Below are 19764 nucleotides of genomic sequence, written 5' to 3' on the forward strand. Positions count from 1 at the left end.
CAGTGCTTTAAAAAAAATAGTGAGGGGGGAAAGGGGAGAAGGAGTGGCATTACTGGTCAGGGATACTATTACAGCTATAGAAAGAGTGGGTAATGTAGCAGGATCCTCTTTTGAGTCAGTATGGGTGGAAATCAGGAACAGGAAGGGAGCAGTTACACTATTGGGAGTATTCTATAGTCCCCTGGTAGCAGCAGAGATACAGAGGAGCATTGGGAGGCAGATTTTGGAAAGGTGCAAAAATAACAGGGTTGTTATCATGGGTGACTTTAACTTCCCTAATATTGACTGGAACCTGATTAGTTCCAAGGGTTTGGACGGGGCAGAGTTTGTTAAGTGTGTCCGGGACACAGTATGTCGACAGGCCGACTAGGGGGAATGCCATACTAGATCTAGTATTAGGTAACGAACCGGGTCAGGTCACAGATCTCTCAGTGGGTGAGCATCTGGGGGACAGTGACCACCATTCCCTGGCCTTCGGCATTATCATGGAAAAGAAAAGAATCAGAGAGGACAGGAGAAATTTTAATTGGGGAAGGGCAAATTATGAGGCTATAAGGCTAGAACTTCCGGTGTGAATTGGGATGATGTTTTTGCAGGGAAATCTACTATGGACATGTGGTCGATGTTTAGAGATCTCTTGCAGGATGTTAGGGATAAATTTGTCCCAGTGAGGAAGATAAAGAATGGCAGGGTGAAGGAACCATGGGTGACAAGTGAGGTGGAAAATCTAGTCAAGTGGAAGAGGGCAGCATACATGAGATTTAGGAAGAAAGGATCAGATGGGTCTATTGAGGAATATAGGGTAGCAAGAAAGGAACTTAAGAAGGGGCTGAGAAGAGCAAGAAGCGGGCATGAGAAGGCCTTGGTGAGTAGGGTAAAGGAAAATCCCAAGGCATTCTTCAATTATGTGAAAAACAAAAGGATGACAGGTGTGAAGGTAGGAACGATCAGAGATAAAGGTGGGAAGATGTGCCTGGAGGCTGTGGAAGTGAGCGAGGTCCTCAATGAATACTTCTCTTCGGTATTCATCAATGAGAGGGAACTTGATGATGGTGAGGACAATATGAGTGAGGTCAATGTTCTGGAGCATGTTGATATTAAGGGAGAGGAGGTGTTGGAGTTACTAAAATACATTAGGACGGATAAGGCCCCGGGGCCTGACGGAATATTCCCCAGGCTGCTCCACGAGGCGAGGGAAGAGATTGCTGAGCCTCTGGCTAGGATCTTTATGTCCTCGTTGTCCACGGGAATGGTACCGGAGGATTGGAGGGAGGCAAATGTTGTCCCCTTGTTCAAAAAAGGTAGTAGGGATAGTCCGGGTAATTATAGATCAGTGAGCCTTACGTCTGTGGTAAGCATGGCTTTGTAAAGGGCAGATCGTGTCTGACAAGCCTGATAGAGTTCTATGAGGAGGTGACCAGGCATATAGATGAGGGTAGTGCAGTGGATGTGATCTATATGGATTTTAGTAAGGCATTTGACAAGGTTCCACATGGTGGGCTTATTCAGAAAGTCAGAAGGCATGGGATCCAGGGAAGTTTGGCCAGGTGGATTCAGAATTGGCTTGCCTGCGGAAGGCAGAGGGTCGTGGTGGAGGCAGTACATTCGGTTTGGAGGGTTGTGACTAGTGGTGTCCCACAAGGATCAGTTCTGGGACCTCTACTTTTCGTGATTTTTATTGACGACCTGGATGTGGGGGTAGAAGGGTGGGTTGGCAAGTTTGCAGACGACACAAAGGTTGGTGGTGTTGTAGATAGTGTAGAGGATTGTCGAAGATTGCAGAGAGACATTGATAGGTTGCAGAAGTGGGCTGAGAAGTGGCAGATGGAGTTCAACCCAGAGAAGTGTGAGGTGGTATACTTTGGAAGGACAAACTCCAAGGCAGAGTACAAAGTAAATGGCAGGATACTTGGTAGTGTGGAGGAGCAGAGGGATCTGGGGGTACATGTCCACAGATCCCTGAAAGTTGCCTCACAGGTAGATAGGGTAGTTAAGAAAGCTTATGGGGTGTTAGTTTTCATAAGTCGAGGGATAGAGTTTAAGAGTCGCGAGGTAATGATGCAGCTCTATAAAACTCTGGTTAGGCTACACTTGGAGTGGTGTCCAGTTCTAGTCTCCTCCCTATTGGAAGGATGTGGAAGCATTGGAAAGGGTACAGAGGAGATTTACCAGGATGCTTCCCGGTTTAGAGAGTATGGATTATGATCAGAGATTAAGGGAGCTAGGGCTTTACGCTTTGGAGAGAAGGAAGATGAGAAGAGACATGATAGAGGTATACAAGATATTAAGAGGAATAGATAGAGTGGACAGCCAGAACTTCTTCCCCAGGGCACCTCTGCTCAATACAAGGGGACATGGCTTTAAGGTAAAGGGTTGGAAGTTCAAGGGGGATATTAGAGGAAGGTCTTTTACTCAGAGAGTGGTTGGTGCGTGGAATGCACTGCCTGAGTCAGTGGTGGAAGCAGATACACTAGTGAAATTTAAGAGACTACTAGACAGGTACATGGAGGAATTTAAGGCGGAGGCTTATATGGGAGCAGGGTTTGAGGGTCAGCACAACAACGTGTGCCAAAGTGCCTGTACTGTGCTGTACTATTCTATGTTCTATTTAATTATTCATGAGACAATTTCCTCATATATCATAGACCTGCTGATATATTTCAGGTGACCTAATATCAGATGTCCCTGACATAAAGAACAAGGGGTAAAGTACTTTTTTAAGACTTATATTTTGTTTGTTTTTTTTTAAATTTACTGACATGATACAGATTTTGCAGGAAGAATTATTCCTCACGCATACTTCCCCTCAAGTCAGAGCTAGTACATTTTCTTTAACTATTGATTGTATAGTTTATCGAAAGGGTGTTAAAGGATATGGTGACCAATAACACATAGGTAGAAACAAACACACAAAATGCTGGTGAACACAGCAGGCCAGGCAGCATCTATAGGAAGAGGTACAGTCGACGTTTCGGGCCAAGACCCTTCATCAGGACTAACTGAAAGAAGAGATAGTAAGAGATTTGAAAGTGGGAGGGGGAGGGGGAGATCCGAAATGATAGGAGAAGACAGGAGGGGGAGGGATGCAGCTAAGAGCTGGAACGTTGATTGGCAAAAGGGATACGAGGCTGGAGAAGGGACAGGATCATAGGACGGGAGGCCTAGGGAGAAAGAAAGTGGAGGGGAAGCCCAGAGGATGGGCAAGGTATAAGCCTATGGACTCTCACAGCTACCTGGACTATTTCTTTTCCCACTGTCTCTTGCAAAAATGCCATCCCCTTCTCGCAATTCCTCTGTCTCCGCCGCATCTGCTCTCAGGATGAGGCTTTTCATTCCAGGACCAAGGAGATGTCCTCCTTTTTTAGAGAAAGGGGCTTCCCTTCCTCCATCATCAACTCTGCTCTCAAACGCATCTCTCTCATTTCACGCACATCTGCTCTCACCCCATCCTCCCACCACCCCACGAGGAATAGGGTTCCCCTGGTCCTCACCTACCACCCCACCAGCCTCCGGGTCCAACATATAATTCTTTGTAACTTCTGCCACCTCTAACAGGATCCCACCACTCAGCAAATCTTTCCTTGCCCCCCTCTTTCTGCTTTCCACAGGGATCGCTCCCTACATGACTCCCTTGTCCATTCGTCCCCCCATTCCTTCCCACCGATCTCCCTCCCGGCACTTATCCTTGTAGGCGGAACAAGTACTACACATGCCCTTACATTTCCTCCCTCACCACCATTCAGGGCCCCAGACAGTCCTTCCAGGTGAGGCGACACTTCACCTGTGAGTCAGCTGGGGTGATATACTGCGTCCTGTGCTCTCGATGCGGCCTTCTATATATTGGCGAGACCCGATGCAGGCTGGGAGACCGTTTTGCTGAACACCTACGCTCTGTCCGCCAGAGAAAGCAGGATCTCCCAGTGGCCACACATTCTAATTCCACGTCCCATTCCCATTCTGATAGGTCTATCCACGGCCTCCTCTACTGTCAAGATGAAGCCACACTCAAGTTGGAGGAACAACACCTTATATTTCATCTGGGTAGCCTCTAACCTGATGGCATGAACATTGACTTCTCTAACTTCCGTTAATGCCCCACCTCCCCTTCGTACCCCATCACTTATTTATTTATTTATTTTTTCTTTTCCCCCCTTTTTTTCTCTCTTTTTCCTCCCTCTGTCCCTCTCACTATAACACCTTGCCCATTCTCTGGGCTTTCCCCACTTTCTTTCTCCCTAGGCCTCCCGTCCTATGATCCTCTCCCTTCTCCAGCCTTGTATCCCTTTTGCCAATCAACTTTCCATCTCTTAGCTCCATCCCTCCCCCTCCTGTCTTCTCCTATTATTTCGGATCTCCCCCTCTCCCTCCCACTTTCAAATCTCTTACTATCTCTTCTTTCAGTTGGTTCTGATGAAGGGTCTCAGCCCGAAACATCGACTGTACCTCTTCCTATAGATGCTGCTTGGACTGCTGCGTTCCCCAGCATTTTGTGTGTGTGTGTGTTGCTTGAATTTCCAGCATCTGCAGATTTCCTCGTGTTTGCATGGGTAGAAACAAATATGGACATCAAATTATCCTTTAGGGTCATACAGCATGGAAACATGTCCTTTGGCCCAATCTGTCCTTGACAAGCAAGATGCCTGCTTAAGCTAGTCCTGTGTTTTGCCCTTAACCCTCTAAACTTTCTCTGATCAATGTAGACAGATAAATGTATTTTAAATGTTCTAATTATTCCTCCAGTACTACATCCTGAGAGATTGTTCCTTATATCCAACACCCTTTTAAGCTTTGAATCTTTCCTCTCTCACTTTAAAACTATGCCCTCTAGTGTTAAGCTCATCTATCTTCTGAAAAGGACTGTGACCATTCATTTTACTTACGCTCTTCATGATTTAATATGCAGCGAAAACACTCTCAGCCTATCCAATCTTTCCTTACATCTCAGCTGTCCAGTCTACAAAACATCTTTCCTGTAACTTGGTGACCAGAAGAGCACACAATATTCCACATGCAGTCACAGCAGCATCTTGCACAGGTGTAACGTGATGTTCCAATTGATGAATGCAAGCTTGCCATATATTTTCTTCACTATTCTGTCTACTTGTGTCACCGTTTTCAGGGAACTCTGTAGTTGTACTCTTGGTCTCCCTGTTCTATAGCATTCCTCTGGGCTCTGACAAATAGTTGTGCAAATTCTGTCCTGGTTTACCTTCTCAAAATGCAATACTTCACACATGTCATAGTTAAGTTCCATCAGCCTTTCTTTTCCTGCAGTACATGAATGAGGTGCTGGGTTATTAATTATAGCCAAACAGCTTCATGATCATTGTTACTAGTAACAGACTTATACAGAAAAATTAAAAAACAAACGAATTGTCAAATTATTATGGTGGGACTTAACCATATTCTATGATTTACTAGTTCAATTGGACTGTTATTTAATTGCTCGTTTAGTAACAGAGACAACTAAGGTAGAAATTAATTTTCGATCACAAGCAATAATGGCTACCTATTGTAAATTGATATTTGAATGTCATTAAAGATAATGCAACTGATAAGAGGAGTACAAAGAGACAGCTGATAATATTCAGTCTCTGATCCGGTGCAAGAAGGCTGCGAGTGGAACAGCTAAGGGTTTCCGGAGTGAAGGCATTTTACTACTCAGGGTAAAAGGGCAGGAGGTGAAGATGGCGACGTGCCTGCACGTGCACAGCCCTCCGGTGAAAAATGCTGATTCGGAGGCTTGAAGTTTTCAGATGACTCAGAGACGGATTGTGGTCAAGCATGGCAGGGAGAGTTTTTCTTCCTTCTCCCGTCTGTGTGAGATATGGGACATTTGAGAGACTTTGAACTTTACTGTGCTCATGGACTTCTTCATCAAGTTATGGTATTGTTGCACTGTTGTAACTATACGTTATAATTATGTGGTTTTGTCAGTTTTTTCAGTCTTGGTCTGTCCTGTGTTTTGTGGTATCACACCGGAGGAAATATTGTATTATTTCTTAATGCATGCATTACTAAATGACAATAAAAGAGGACTACGTGTCTTCATAATCTAAGAGAGGCAAGACTGCACAGGCGTGTGACGTCAGCCAGTAGAGTGGGAAAAGTTTAAAAAGACCGCCATATCCAGCTGGTAGTGTTCGGAGCGGGCAGCGGAGTGAGAGGTAGCAGAGTGATAGGGCTTTGGCTCAATGAGATAAGGCAGTAATGAGGCAAGGTAGGTTTACCTGTGTTAATTGCGGAAAGGAAGTAGTATGTCTGTGAGGTCGGTTTTCTGTGCTCAGTGTCAGATGTGAGCAGTCCTGGAGTCTCCCAGCCTCCCGAACGGCCACATCTGCACCCGGTGTGTCGAGCTGCAGCTCCAAAGGGACCGAGTTAGGAAGCTCAATGACGTTCGTCTGGTCAGGGAGCGTGAGGAGGTGATAGAAAGGAGTTATAGGCAGGTGGTCACACCAGGGCCACGGGAGACAGACAAGTGGGTCACAGTCAGGAGAGGGAAGGGGAAGAGTCAGGTACTAGAGAGTACCCCTGTGGCTGTACCCCTTGACAATAAGTACTACTGTTTGAGTACTGTTGGGGGGGGGGGGGCGGGGGCGGAAACAGCCTACCTGGGGGAAGCAACAGTGGCTGTGCCTCTGGCACAGTGTCCGGCGCTGTGGCTCAGAAGGAGGGAAAGGAAGGAGATGGCAGCAGTGATAGGGGCTCTATAGTTAGGGGGTCAGACAGGCAATTCTGTGGATGCAGTAAAGAAACGCGGATGGTAGTTTGCCTCCGAGATGCCAGGATCCTAGATGTTTCTGATCACGTCCACAATATCCTGCAGTGGGAGGGAGAACAGCCAGAGGTCATGGTACATATTGGTACCAATGACATGGGTAGGAAAAGGGAAGAGGTCCTGAAAAAAGACTACAGGGAGTTAGGAAGGAAGTTGAGAAGCAGGACCGCAAAGGCAGTAATCTTGGGATTACTGCCTGTGCCACGCAACAGTGAGTATAGGAATAGAGTGAGGTGGAGGATAAATGCGTGGCTGAGGGATTGGAGCGGGACCAGGGAATCAGATCTCTGGATCATTGGGACCTCTTTTGGGACAGGTGTGACCTGTACAAAAAGGACGGGTTGCACTTGAATCCCATGGGGACCAATATCCTGGCAGGGAGGTTTGCTAAAGCTACTGAGGAGAGTTTAAACTAGAATTGTTGGGGGGTGGGAACCGAACTGAAGAGACTGGGGAAGAGGCGGTTGGCTCACAAATAGAGAAAGCTTGGAGACAGTGTGTGAAGGAGGATAGGCAGGTGATAGAGAAGGGACGCTCTCAGACGGACGGTTTGAGATGTGTCTATTTTAACATAAGGAGTATTGTGAACGAAGCGGATGAGCTTAGAGTGTGGATCAGTACTTGGAGCTATGATGTGGTGGCCATTACAGAGACTTGGATGGCTCAGGGACAGGAATGGTTACTTCAAGTGCCGGGTTTTAGATGTTTCAGAAAGGACAGGGAGGGAGGCAAAAGAGCTGGGGGCGTGGCACTGTTGAACAGAGATAGTGTCACGGCTGCAGAAAAGGTGGACATCATCGAGGGATTGTCTACAGAGTCTCTGTGGGTGGAGTACTGTGTACAGTTTTTGTCCCCCTATAACAAGAAGGATGCTAGTGAACCAGAAAGACTGCAGGATGTTGCCTGGGCTTGGAGGCCTGAGTTACAAGGAGTGGTTGCATATACTAGGACTTTATTCCATGGAATTTAGGAGATTAAGGGTGACCTGATAGAGGTATACAAGATCATGAGAAAGCAAAGTTTTCTCCCCTCCAAAGGGAGAGTGGTAAAAACAAGACAGCAGATGTTTAAGATCAGAGGTGAGAGATTCAAAGAGGACATCAGGGGCAGTTTCTCCATGTAAAGGGTAATGTGGAATGAATTGCCAGAAACAGTGGTGGAGGCAGGGAACATTTAAAAACCATCTAGATGAGTAAATCGATAGTAGGGGCTTAGAGGACCATGGACCAAACACAGGGAGATGGGACTAATTCGGTGGGCAACAATGTCCAAAAGATAAGAAGGAATGAAGTGCCTGTTTCCATGCTGTAGGACTGTATGACTTTACAAACTGAACCCAGTATTTGAAAACAAGCAGAATAATTACATATAATTACTCACAATTCAGGAATATTTCAGAATTATTTCACTAGATTAGTAAAAAAAAAAAAATCAATGTTTTGTACTCACTGTGCCTGGCCTTGTGAAGTCAATACTTTGGGCCATGTTTTGTCTTATTTGTTTACTAAATAATCGAACACATACACTCTGAAGGTACTCTGGGGTGATCTATTAACAGGAAATAGAAATGTAAATATGTTAAGCACTGTTCTGTTTTCTCACTGCTTTTACCTTTTTTGCATGTTCTATGTAGATCAAAGAATGCCTCAGCTAAGAATTCAGGTGTAGTTGTTTGCTATTAGGTCATTATAGACATGTGCTATATATGACGTGTAATGTTAACTAAACTGATTTGCCTTCAGCACTGACATGTTCACTTGAAGAGATAACTAGTCCTTGTGACTATCTTGAATTTCTTTTGAAATTCATCTTTCTAAAGATTTCAAAAGTTATCCCCAAATATCTAAAAGTGACACTTTACATCATAAAGATAATTAAAATCAGATCATTTGGGCATTCTATTGCAATGAGAACATAAATTAACAATTTTAATATAAATATTAAATACAGGTGTCCCCCGCTTTTCGAACGTTCGCTTTACAAAACCTCGCTGTTACGAAAGGCCTACATTAGTTACCTGTTTTCGCTAACAGAAGGTGTTTTCACTGTTACAAAAAAAGGCAGCGCGCGCCCTGAGCAGCCAAGTTCCTCCCCAGGAACTGCATTCTAGCCGGCATTGTTTAAACACGTGCCTGTGAGCAGCCGTTAGCAAAATGAGTTCCAAGGTATCGGAAAAGCCTAAGAGAGCTCGTAAGGGTGTTACACTTAGCGTAAAACTAGACATAGTTAAGCATTTTGATTGTGGTGAACGAAGTAAGGACAAAGTGAGTTTGGCTTTTGGAAATTGAGGAAGAAGATGTTGAAGAGGTTTTGGCATCCCATGACCAAGAACTGATAAATGAAGAGCTGATGCAATTGGAAGAGGAAAGGATAACAATCAAAACCAAATGCAGTAGCGAATGGACCGAAAGTGAAGTCATCTAGGAACTGAACATGAAGCAGCTGCATGAGGTGATAGAAAAATGCACGAGGCTAAGCAGTCAAGCATAGTGTCGTTTTTCAAGCCTTCTGCATCAGCCACAGGAGATGATGAACCTCGACCTTCGACATCGAGGCAGACATGAAGATGACCTGGCAGCCCTGATGGGAATAGACGACAATGAGATGACACCTCAGTGTCCCACCACCCCAACCCCGGGCCACGGACCGATACATTGCCGCGGAGAATGCAGCGGTAGCCAGGACGCACCCAACACATCTTTAAGAAAAAAGTCGAAATAAACAAGCTAATTAATTAGGTGCCACCCAGCCTTCAATGTTGGCCCAGATCAGAGGCGATTGATTGCGTTGCCTCTGATCTGGGCCGACATTTACGTGCCAGGCGGCACCTAATTAATTAGCTTGTTTATTTCAGCTTTTTTCTTAAAGATGTGCTGGGTGCGTTCCGGCCACCGCTGGACCGCTGAATGCTTCGCAGATTGGTGTCAGTCAGCGGCCTGGAGGTTGGGGACCACTGCACCACCCCAGCCTCTGACGACTCAGCCTAACACACCATCAGTGTGTCCGGCGCTGTCTTCCTAATTCTGGTAAGTGATACTGCACTGTACATACATTATTTCTACTTTATATAGGCTGTGTATTTTTATGCATTATTTGGTATGATTTGGCAGCTTTATAGCTTAAAGGTTACTGGAGAGAGTGTTTCTGCCGAGAGCGCTTCCACGAGATTTTCGCTACCGAGAATAGTGCGGAAAAGATTGTAGAAAAGTATTTCTACTTTATATAGGCTGTGTATTTATCAAATCATTCCTATTTTTACTATATGATACTGTTATTTTAGGTTTTATGTGTTATTTGGTATGATTTGGTAGGTTATTTTTTGGGTCTGCGAACGCTCACAAATTTTTCCCATATAAATAAATGGTAACTGCTTCTTCACTTTACGACATTCCGGCTTACGAACCGTTTCATAGGAACGCTCTACCTTCGAATGGCAGGGGAAACCTGTACATGGCTTTGCTAGTTACTCTAATGCATTTTTGTATACATTTTGGCAGTCATGAATTAAATAGCAGCAAGTACCTAGCAAATGATTCTGAAGTTTTTAATGATACGCAAATCCTATTTGTTTTGAATTCACAATCAAAGTAAAACTACACTTCTAATTTGACCATTTACTTCCTAATTCATGACTGCACCTAAGCAATAATATGCAATGATCCATGGGAGATTTGAAGTGAAATTATCTAGAGGATGTCAAGAGTATTATTTAAATTGGCTGTAGAATTGGGAAAAAATGATGTACAAAGGCACCTGGGCATCTTCATACACAAGTATGTGAAAGCAAACAATACAGGTGCAGCTTGCAATTATAAAGGCAAATGGTTCATTGGCCTTAGCTGCAGGATCTTTTAAGCACAGGGAGAAGGATAATCCTTCTAGGATTATCACACTAGGAGCGTTGTATATAGTTTTGGTCTTCCAACCTAAGGAAACTTTGATGCAACTGGAATGAAGGTTTACCTGACTGAGTCCTGGGAATGGCAAGACAGTCATATGAGCAGAGATCAGCTTGATTCGGCTCGAATTCACTGGAGTTTACAAGAATGAGGGTTTCATTTTAATGTTCAAAATTCTGATAGTACTGGACAGACTGGATGAGGATAAAATGTCCTCTGCTGGCTGGGGGATTCTAGAACTTGATGTCGCAGTCTTGAGATAAGGGTTAAGTCTGCCCTCACCCACATCTCCTCCACTTTCTGGACATTCGCACCATCCCATTTTCATGCCGCCTTTAACAGAGATGGAATTCCTTGTCTTCAGCTATAACGCATGAGATTCCACATCGAGCACATCATTCTCCACAACCCACCATCTTCAACAGGATCCTACCCCATCTTTATTGACACCCCCACTCCCTGCTTTCCACAGGGACAGCTATCTCCGTGATTCCCTTGTATGTGTCTCCCTCCTGGCGTTTATCTAAGCAAGCAGAAGAAGAGGTACTACATATATTCATTCATCTCCTCCCTTGCCACCAGTCAGAGCCCCAAACAGCCTTTCCAGGTGAGGGAACATTTCTTCTCTGAGTCAATCACAGTCATCCACTGTATCATCCCCTTGTGGCCTCCTCTACATCGGAGAGACTCAAAGAAGATTGGGGGACTGCTTTGCCAAGTGCCTTTACTTTGTCCACAACAAACAGGATTTCCTGTCAGCCAACCATTTTAATTTCAATCTCAATTCCCCTTCCAACATGCCGGTCCATGGCCTTCTCTATTGCCATGATGAGGCGACTCTCAGGTTGGAGGAACAACATCTCATATTCCATCTGGGTAGCCTCCAACCTGATGGCATGAACATTAACTTCTCTTCCCCTTCCCTCTTCTTCAATTCCCCAACCTAGTCACCCTTTTACCTCCTTTCCTCATTTGCCTATCACCTTCCTCTGATGCCTCCATCTCCTTCCCTTTCTCCCAAGGTACGCTTTTCTCTCTTACCAGATTCCTTCTTATTCAGTCCTTTACTTTTTCTTCCTATCACCTCCCAACTGCTCACTTCATTCCCCCTTCCCCACCCACCCACCTTCCCCCAATTTGGCTTCATCTATCACGTTCTAGCTTGTACTGCTTCTCCCCCACCCCCACCACTTCTTACTCTGGTTTCTTCCTCTTTCTTTTCTGGTCCTGATAAAGGGTTTCAGTCCAAAATATCGACTTCTTTTTCCTTTCCCTAGATGCGACCTGACCTGCAGTTCCTCCAGCAATTTTTCTATGTTACTCTGAGTTTTCAGCATCAGTAGAATCTCTTGTCATTAAGTCTAAGGACTGAGATGAAGAAAAATTTCTACACTCAGAGAATGATAAACCCAAGAGATTCTCAACCACACAACATTATGGAGGATATATCACCTAATGTACTTAAGAAGAATACACCTTTCTAGAATGAAGAGGTGTCAAGTGGTATGAAAATATGTAATTGAGAGATAGTTAGATGGTACTTAATGACCAAGACATCCTTATTATGTCAACTGAAAAGTTACTGCTGAATTTACATTAAAATACATTTTGTATGAACTATTCACATAAAAATCAATGACATACATGAAACACTTTGAGCAAGATCATAAAAATCATACATCACAGATTATTCACTGATATTTTTAGAGCACTGTTCAAATTTTAAAATATTTATACAATCACAAAATGATACATCAAAAGTATAAACCAATTAGTTGATAAATATCTCACCATCTTCCCATTTACTGTAGCTTCTAAGGAATCAACTAGCTCTGCAGTGACTCCAATCAGGTTATGGTAATCCGCTTGTAACTTGTTGTAACTTTTCATGTATGTTGCTGCTTTCTGCTGGGTCTCTGTTAACTGTCGCTGGAGTTGATGCACCAATTCTGCTAATGTAATGTCAACACAATTATCTTTAATCGGTTCTTGTTTATAAATGAAACGAATTCTTTTCATGCAGACATTTTCAACAAAAAGCTGTCATGTTCAACTTGCTTCATCAATGTAAGACCATAAGACATAGGAGCAGAATTAGGACATCTGGCCCATTGAGTCTGCTCCACCATTCAATCATGGCTGATTCTATTTTTTTATATATCTCCTCCTCAGTCCTGGTTCCTTGCCTTCTCCCCATTACCTTTGATGCCATGTCCAACCAAGAACCTATCAATCTCTGCCTTAAGTACACCCAACGACCTGGCCTCCACAGCTGCATGTGGCAACAAATTCCACAAATTCACCACCTTCTGGCTAAAGAAATTTCTCCGCATCTCTGTTTTGAAAGGTTGCTCCTCTATCCTGAGGCTGTGCCCTCTTGTCTTAGACTCTCCCACCATGGGAAACATCCTTTCCACATCTACTCTGTTTAGGCCTTTCAACATTCGAAAGGTTTCAATGAGATCCCCCCCTCATTCTTCTGAATTCCAGTGAGTACAGAACCAGAGTCATCAAACGTTCCTCGTACGGTAACCCTTTCATTCCTGGAATCATCCTTGTGAACCTCCTCTGGACCCTCTCCAATGCCAGCACATCTTTTCTAAGATGAGGGGCCCAAAACTATTCACATTACTCAAGGTGAGACCTCACCAGTGCCTTATAAAGCCTCAGCATCACATCCTTGCTTTTGTATTCCAGACCTCTTGAAATGAATGCGAACATGGCCTTCGCCTTCCTCACCACTGACTCAACCTGAAAGTTAACCTTCAGGGTGTTCTGCACAAGGACCCCCAAGTTCCTTTGCATCTCAGATTTTTGGATTTTCTCCCCATTTAGAAAATAGTCCACACATTTGTTTCTACTGCCAAAATACATGACCATGTATTTCCCAACAGTGTTTTTCATTTGCCACTTTCTTGCCTATTCTCCTAATCTAAGTCCTTCTGCAGCCTTCCTGTTTCCTCAACACTACCTGCCCCTCCACCAATCTCTGTATCATCTGCAGACTTGGCAACAAAGCCATCTATTCCATCATCTAAATCATTTATATACGCATAAAAAGAAATGGTCTTAACACCAACCCCTGCGGACACCACTAGTCACTGACAGCCAACCAGAAAAGGATTCTTTTATTCCTACTTGCTGCTTCCTACCAATCAGCCAATGCTCTAACCACGTTAGTAACTTTCCTGTAACACCATGGGTTCTTAACTTGCTAAGCAGCCTCATGTGTGGCACCTTGTCAAAGGCCTTCTGTAAGTCCAAATATACAACATCCACTGCATCCCCTTTATCTATCCTATTTGTAATCTTCTCAAAGAATTCCAACAGGTTTGTCAGGCAGGATTTTCCCTGAAGGAAACCATGCTGACTTTGTACTATCTTGTCCTGTGTCACCAAGTACTCCATAACCTTATCCTTAACAATCGACTCTAACATCTTCCCAACCACTGAGGTCAGGCTACCTGGTCTATAATTTCCTTTCTCCTTTCTCAAAGAACGGAGTAACATTTGCAATTTTCCAGTCCTCTGGCACCATGCCAGGGTCCAATGATTTTTGAAAGATTATTTCTAATGCTACCACAATCTCTAACACTACCTCTTTCAGAACCCTAGGGTGCAGTTCATCTGGTCTTTCAGCTTTTTGAGCACCTTCTCTCTTGTAGCAGTAAGCATACCCACTTCTCTTCCTTCACACACTAAAATATCAGGCATAATGCTAGTGTCTTCCACAGTGCAGACCAACGCAAAATACTCATTTTGTTCATCAGCCATCTCCTTGTCCCGCATTATCATTTCTCCTGCCTCATTTTCTAGCAGTCCTATATCCACTCTCATTTCCCTTTTATTTTTAACACACTTGAAAAAACTTTTACTATCCACTTTGATATTATTTGCTAGTTTGCTTTCACATTTCATCTTTTCCCTTCTCATGAATTTTTTAGTTGCTCTCTGTAGGTTTTTAAAAACTTCCCAATCCTCTATCTTCCCACTAATTTTTGCTTTGTTGTATGCCCTTTCTTTTGCTTTAACAATAGCTTTGACTTTCCTTGTCAGCCGTGGTTGTACTATTTTGCCACTTGAGTATTTCTTCATTTTTGGAATACACATGTCCTGCACCTTCCTCAGTTTTCCCAGAAACGCAAGCCATTGCTGCTCGGCTGACATCCCTGCCAACAGCTCCTTCCAACTTACTTTGGCCAACTCCTCTCTCATACCACTGTAATTTCCCTTACTCCACTGAAATACTGCTACATCACACTTTACCTTCTCCCTATCAAATTTCAAGTTGAACACAATCATACTGTGATCACTGCTTCCTTAGTTCTTTTACCTTAAGCTCCTTAATCACCTCCAGTTCATAACGTAACATCCAATCCAGTATAGCTGATCCCCAAGTAGGCTCACCGACAAACTGACCTAAAATGCCATCTCTCAGGCATTCAACAAGCTCAGTCTCTTGAGATCCATTACCAGTCTGGTTTTCCCAACCGATCCTGCATGCTTCTACCATTTGTGCATTTATCAAACCATTACAGTCCTTAGACACCATCCTGGAAGATGATTACCAAGGCCTCTGCATTTTGGTCCAGTCCCTCAGCAACTAGGATGCATCCTACCTGGACGAGGGTAATTTCCTGAAACATAGTACAGTCATAACATGGAAGGAGGCTATTGATCTTAAAAAAATCCACACTGGATCTAAGCAATCTACCCAGTCCCTTTCTCAGGCCTCCCCCCAAAAACCCTACAAATTCTTTCCTTTAAAATAGTTATTCAGCACTTGTTGAATGTTATAATTGAATCTGCTTCCACTGTGATTCCTCACATCCTAACCACCCCACATGAAACAATTTTCTTGTGATATTTTGATTGTTAGTGTCAAGGCCAGTGTCTGCCTGATAGTGTCTTGCCAGGTTAAAGGTCAGGACGCCATGTGATTTTTTTGATCATTTCCTCACTCTACCAATTTTTTTGAACTATGCAATTATATCCAAAGGTTTTTCAGTTTGTTTACCCATTTTGGACATCTGACCTCTAATTTATATTGCATTTTCGCATTCTTCTCACTGAAGTATAATGCTTAAATTTCATCTGCCATTCTACCTGCCCGTTTATATCTCCTTGAGATATGCCATTAATCTCCTCACAGGTCACTATGCCTCTAAATTTTATTATCTGCAAATTTGGAAAATAGTACAATACTACAGGGTAGTACACCAAAGTTAAGAAAAGCAGTGGTCCCAATAATAATTACTTTATCCACTTTAAGTTCAATTTCTATCTCATCCACAATTACATCTTCTTTTACTGGGACTCCAGTGATTTCGTATGGATCAGAAATAATATCTCTTTCTCGCTGACAATCAACACAGATGCACTTCAGTGACACATGGTTAGCCCAATGCTCTAATCTCACTACACTCATGACTGTGCAGCAAGGCAGAACTCAGAAGCCATCTACAAAATCACTGACGACACAATCTCCGATGATAATGAGGAAGCATACAAGACTGAGATAGATTAGCTGGTTCAGTGGTACCTTGCACTCAATGTCAGTAAGGCCAAGGAACTGATTGTGGACTTCGGGAAGGGGAAATCAGGAGAAGTATTCCTCATTAAGGAGTCAGCAGTGGAAAGGGTGAGCAGCTTCAAGTATCTGCTGGATGTCAACATCCTGGGCCTACCATATTGATGCAATTATCAAGAAAGCAGGCTAGCAGCTATACATCATTAGGAATTTAAGAAGACGATATGTCACCAAAGTCTCTAGCAAATTTCTACAGATGTACCACATTCTGACTGGTTGCATCACCATCTGGCAGGGAGGTACCAATGCATTGGATTGGAAAACGCTGCAGAAGGCTGCAGACTCAACAAGCTCCATCATGGCACTAGCCTCCCCACCATCATCTTAAACAGGTGATGTCTCATGAAGGGCACTCACCATCCAGGACATGCCCTCTGATCATTACTACCATCAGCGAGGAGGTAGAGGAGCCTGAAGATGCATACTCAATGTTTTAGGAACAGCTTCTCCCTTCTGTCATCAGATTCCTGCCTGGTCTGTGAACCCAGGAACACTACCTCACTATTTCAGATTCAGACGCATTTATTTATTACATGCAGATCGGAACATACAGTGAAATACATTGTTTACATTAACAACCAACACATCCTCAGGATGCGCTGGGAGCAGCCCGCAAGTGTCACCACAAATTCTGATGCTAACACAGCATGCCCAAAATGTTCAGCAGAACAGCACTAGCAACAACAACAGTACAGCAACAAGACAAGCTTTTTCCCTCCTTCCCATCCACTCACACAAACAGACAGTCCTCCAGCCCCAGCCTCTGGGTCTCCAGTCAGGCTCTGACTTCCCCAGTATTCTGGCAGATCCAGGGCTATGTCCATCGGACTTCAACTTGTAGACATCTGATCGACCTTTTATTTTGCATCATTTAAATTTTTTTTTTACTGTATGTATCCAAATGTTATGTGTTGAACTGTCCAGCTGCCGCTAAACAACAAATTTCACGACACATGTCAGATGTCAGTGATAATAAACCTGATTCTGATTCTTCCATGGTAAAGACTAATGTGAAATATTCACTTAGTACATCAGTCATGCCTTGGCCTCCATGAGTAGATTTCCTGGTTATCCTCAGAAGGCTCTTCCTTTCTCTTAAAATCCTTTTTTGCTTCATCTTCAGAGTATTTTTAGACACACTTTTGTGTTTCCTGCCAAATCTTTTCTCATGCCCTCTTTCTCTCTCATTATCTCTTTTACTTCCTCTCTGAACTTTCTATGATAGATTTAGTTTTATTTGTGGTCAGATTTTAACAAACAGTGTTTGTTAAACCAACACAAGATGGAAATGTGGTTGAGGATTGTTAGGTTAATTGGCTAGTGTAAACTGCCCATAGTGTTACGGAGTGATATAATCTGTGAAGAGCTGATGGAAATATAGGGTGAATAAGAATATGCTAAGTCATAAGAAAATATGAAAAACTGTCAGAGCCACACACACAAATTGCTGGAGGAACTCAGCAAGTCAAGGAACATCTATGGAACTGAATAAACAGTCAACATTTCAGGCCAAGGCCTTTCATCAAGACTGGAAAGGAAGAAACCAGAATAAGAAGGTGGAAGAAGGAGAAATACAAGGTAGCAGGTGATAGGTGAAGCCAGGTGGGTGAGGGAGAGGGGGAGATAAGGAAAGAAGCTGAGATGTGTTGGAAAAGCCAAAGGGTTGAAGTGGAAAAGGTAGAGGGCTGGAGAAGAAGGAATCTAACAGGAGAGGAGAGTGAACCATGAGTGAAAAGGGAGGAGGAGGAGCACCAGGGGAGATGGTAGTCAGATGAAAGGCCCTTCATCAAGAGGAACCCCATTCTTTGAAGGAGGACATCTCTGATATACTGGAAAGGAAAGAATCATCCTGGAAACAAATGCGGTGGAGATGAAGGAACTAAGAAAAGGGAATGGTATTTTTACAGTTGACAGGTGGGAAGAGGTATAGTCAAGATAGCCATGGGAGTCAAGAGGTTTATAAAATATATCAGTAGTCAAATTGTCTCCAAAAATGGAGACAGAGAAATTGAAAAAAAGGGAGAGACGTGTCAGAAATGGACTAAGTGAATTTAATCAGTAGTAGAGGAAGGGAAACTCCATTCTTGATTCGATGGTGGAGGAAGGGAAACCCCAAAACTCCCTTCCTCCACCATTGATGTTCCCCTCACCTGCATTTCCCAGACATCCACCTTCACCCAATCTTCCCACTGCCCTACAGGGATAGTTCCTCATGTCCTCAGCTTCCACCCCACGAGCCTCCACATCTAGCACATCTTTGCAAATTCTGCTATCTTCAACAGAACCCTATGACCAAACACATCTTTACCTCCCTCCAGCTGCTGCTTTCCAAAGGAATTGCTCCCTCTGTAATTCCCTTGTCCATTTGTCACTCCCCACCAATCTCCCTCCTGGCATTTATCCCTGCAAGTAGAAGAAGTACTACACCTGCCCAGTGACCTCCTCCCTCATCTCCATTCAGAGCCCCAAATAGTCCTTCCAAGTGAAGCAACACTTCACCTGTAACTATCATAAAAGTTGCTGGTGAACACAGCAGGCCAGGCAGCATCTCTAGGAAGAGGTGCAGTCGACGTTTCAGGCCGAGACCCTACGTCAGGACTAACTGAAGGAAGAGTGAGTAAGGGATTTGAAAGTGGGAGGGGGACGGGGAGATCCAAAATGATAGGAGAAGACAGGAGGGGGAGGGATGGAGCCAAGAGCTGGACAGGTGATTGACAAAAGGGATATGAGAGGATCATGGGGCAGGAGGCCTAGGGAGAAAGAAAAGAGGGGGGAAACCCAGAGGATGGGCAAGGGGTATAGTCAGAGGGACAGAGGGAGAAAAAGGAGAGTGAGAGAAAGAACGTGTGTATAAAAATAAGTAACAGATGGGGTACGAGGGGGAGGTGGGGCATTAGCGGAAGTTAGAGAAGTCGATGTTCATGCCATCAGGTTGGAGGCTACCCAGACCGTCTGGGTAGCCTCCAACCTGATGGCATGAACATCGACTTCTCTAACTTCCGCTAATGCCCCACCTCCCCCTCGTACCCCATCTGTTACTTATTTTTATACACACGTTCTTTCTCTCACTCTCCTTTTTCTCCCTCTGTTCCTCTAAATATACCCCTTGCCCATCCTCTGGGTCCCCCCCCACCTTCCTTGCCTTTCTTCCCGGACCTCCTGTCCCATGATCCTCTCATATCCCTTTTGCCTATCACCTGTCCAGCTCTTGGCTCCATCCCTCCCCCTCCTGTCTTCTCCTATCATTTTGGATCTCCCCCTCCAACTTTCAAATCCCTTACTCACTCTTCCTTCAGTTAGTCCTGACGAAGGGTCTCGGCCTGAAACGTCGACTGCACCTCTTCCTAGAGATGCTGCCTGGCCTGCTGCGTTCACCAGCAACTTTTATGTGTGTTGCTTGAATTTCCAGCATCTGCAGAATTCCTGTTGTTCACCTGTAACTATGTTAGGTTCGTCTACTCTGGACTCAGCCTCCACTACATTAGTGAAACCAGACG

At 44.1% G+C, this 19764-nt stretch overlaps 1 protein-coding gene across 11 annotated transcripts in view; it reads right to left on the bottom strand.

Annotated features, from left to right (window-relative positions):
• The window catches only part of armc9 (armadillo repeat containing 9), a 146407-nt gene that overhangs the window by 101355 nt on the left and 25288 nt on the right, over window positions 1-19764 (bottom strand). For 8 of the 11 annotated variants that reach the window (XR_011885669.1, XR_011885670.1, XM_072255267.1 and 5 more), the window contains exons 8-9: window positions 12469-12629; window positions 8228-8326 (exon numbers count right to left, since the gene is read on the bottom strand). Coding sequence is in view for 9 of the 11 variants with exons in the window: in XM_072255267.1 (XP_072111368.1) it covers window positions 8228-8326; window positions 12469-12629 (260 nt within the window). In the remaining 2 variants the exon portion in view is untranslated. The remainder of the gene's footprint in view (window positions 1-8227; window positions 8327-12468; window positions 12630-19764) is intronic. The other 3 variants (XM_072255269.1, XM_072255268.1, XM_072255264.1) reach the window with 1 other exon arrangement.

This window comes from Mobula birostris, chromosome 4 (assembly GCF_030028105.1).
Source record: "Mobula birostris isolate sMobBir1 chromosome 4, sMobBir1.hap1, whole genome shotgun sequence".
In the NCBI taxonomy this organism is placed as follows: Eukaryota; Metazoa; Chordata; class Chondrichthyes; order Myliobatiformes; family Myliobatidae; genus Mobula; species Mobula birostris.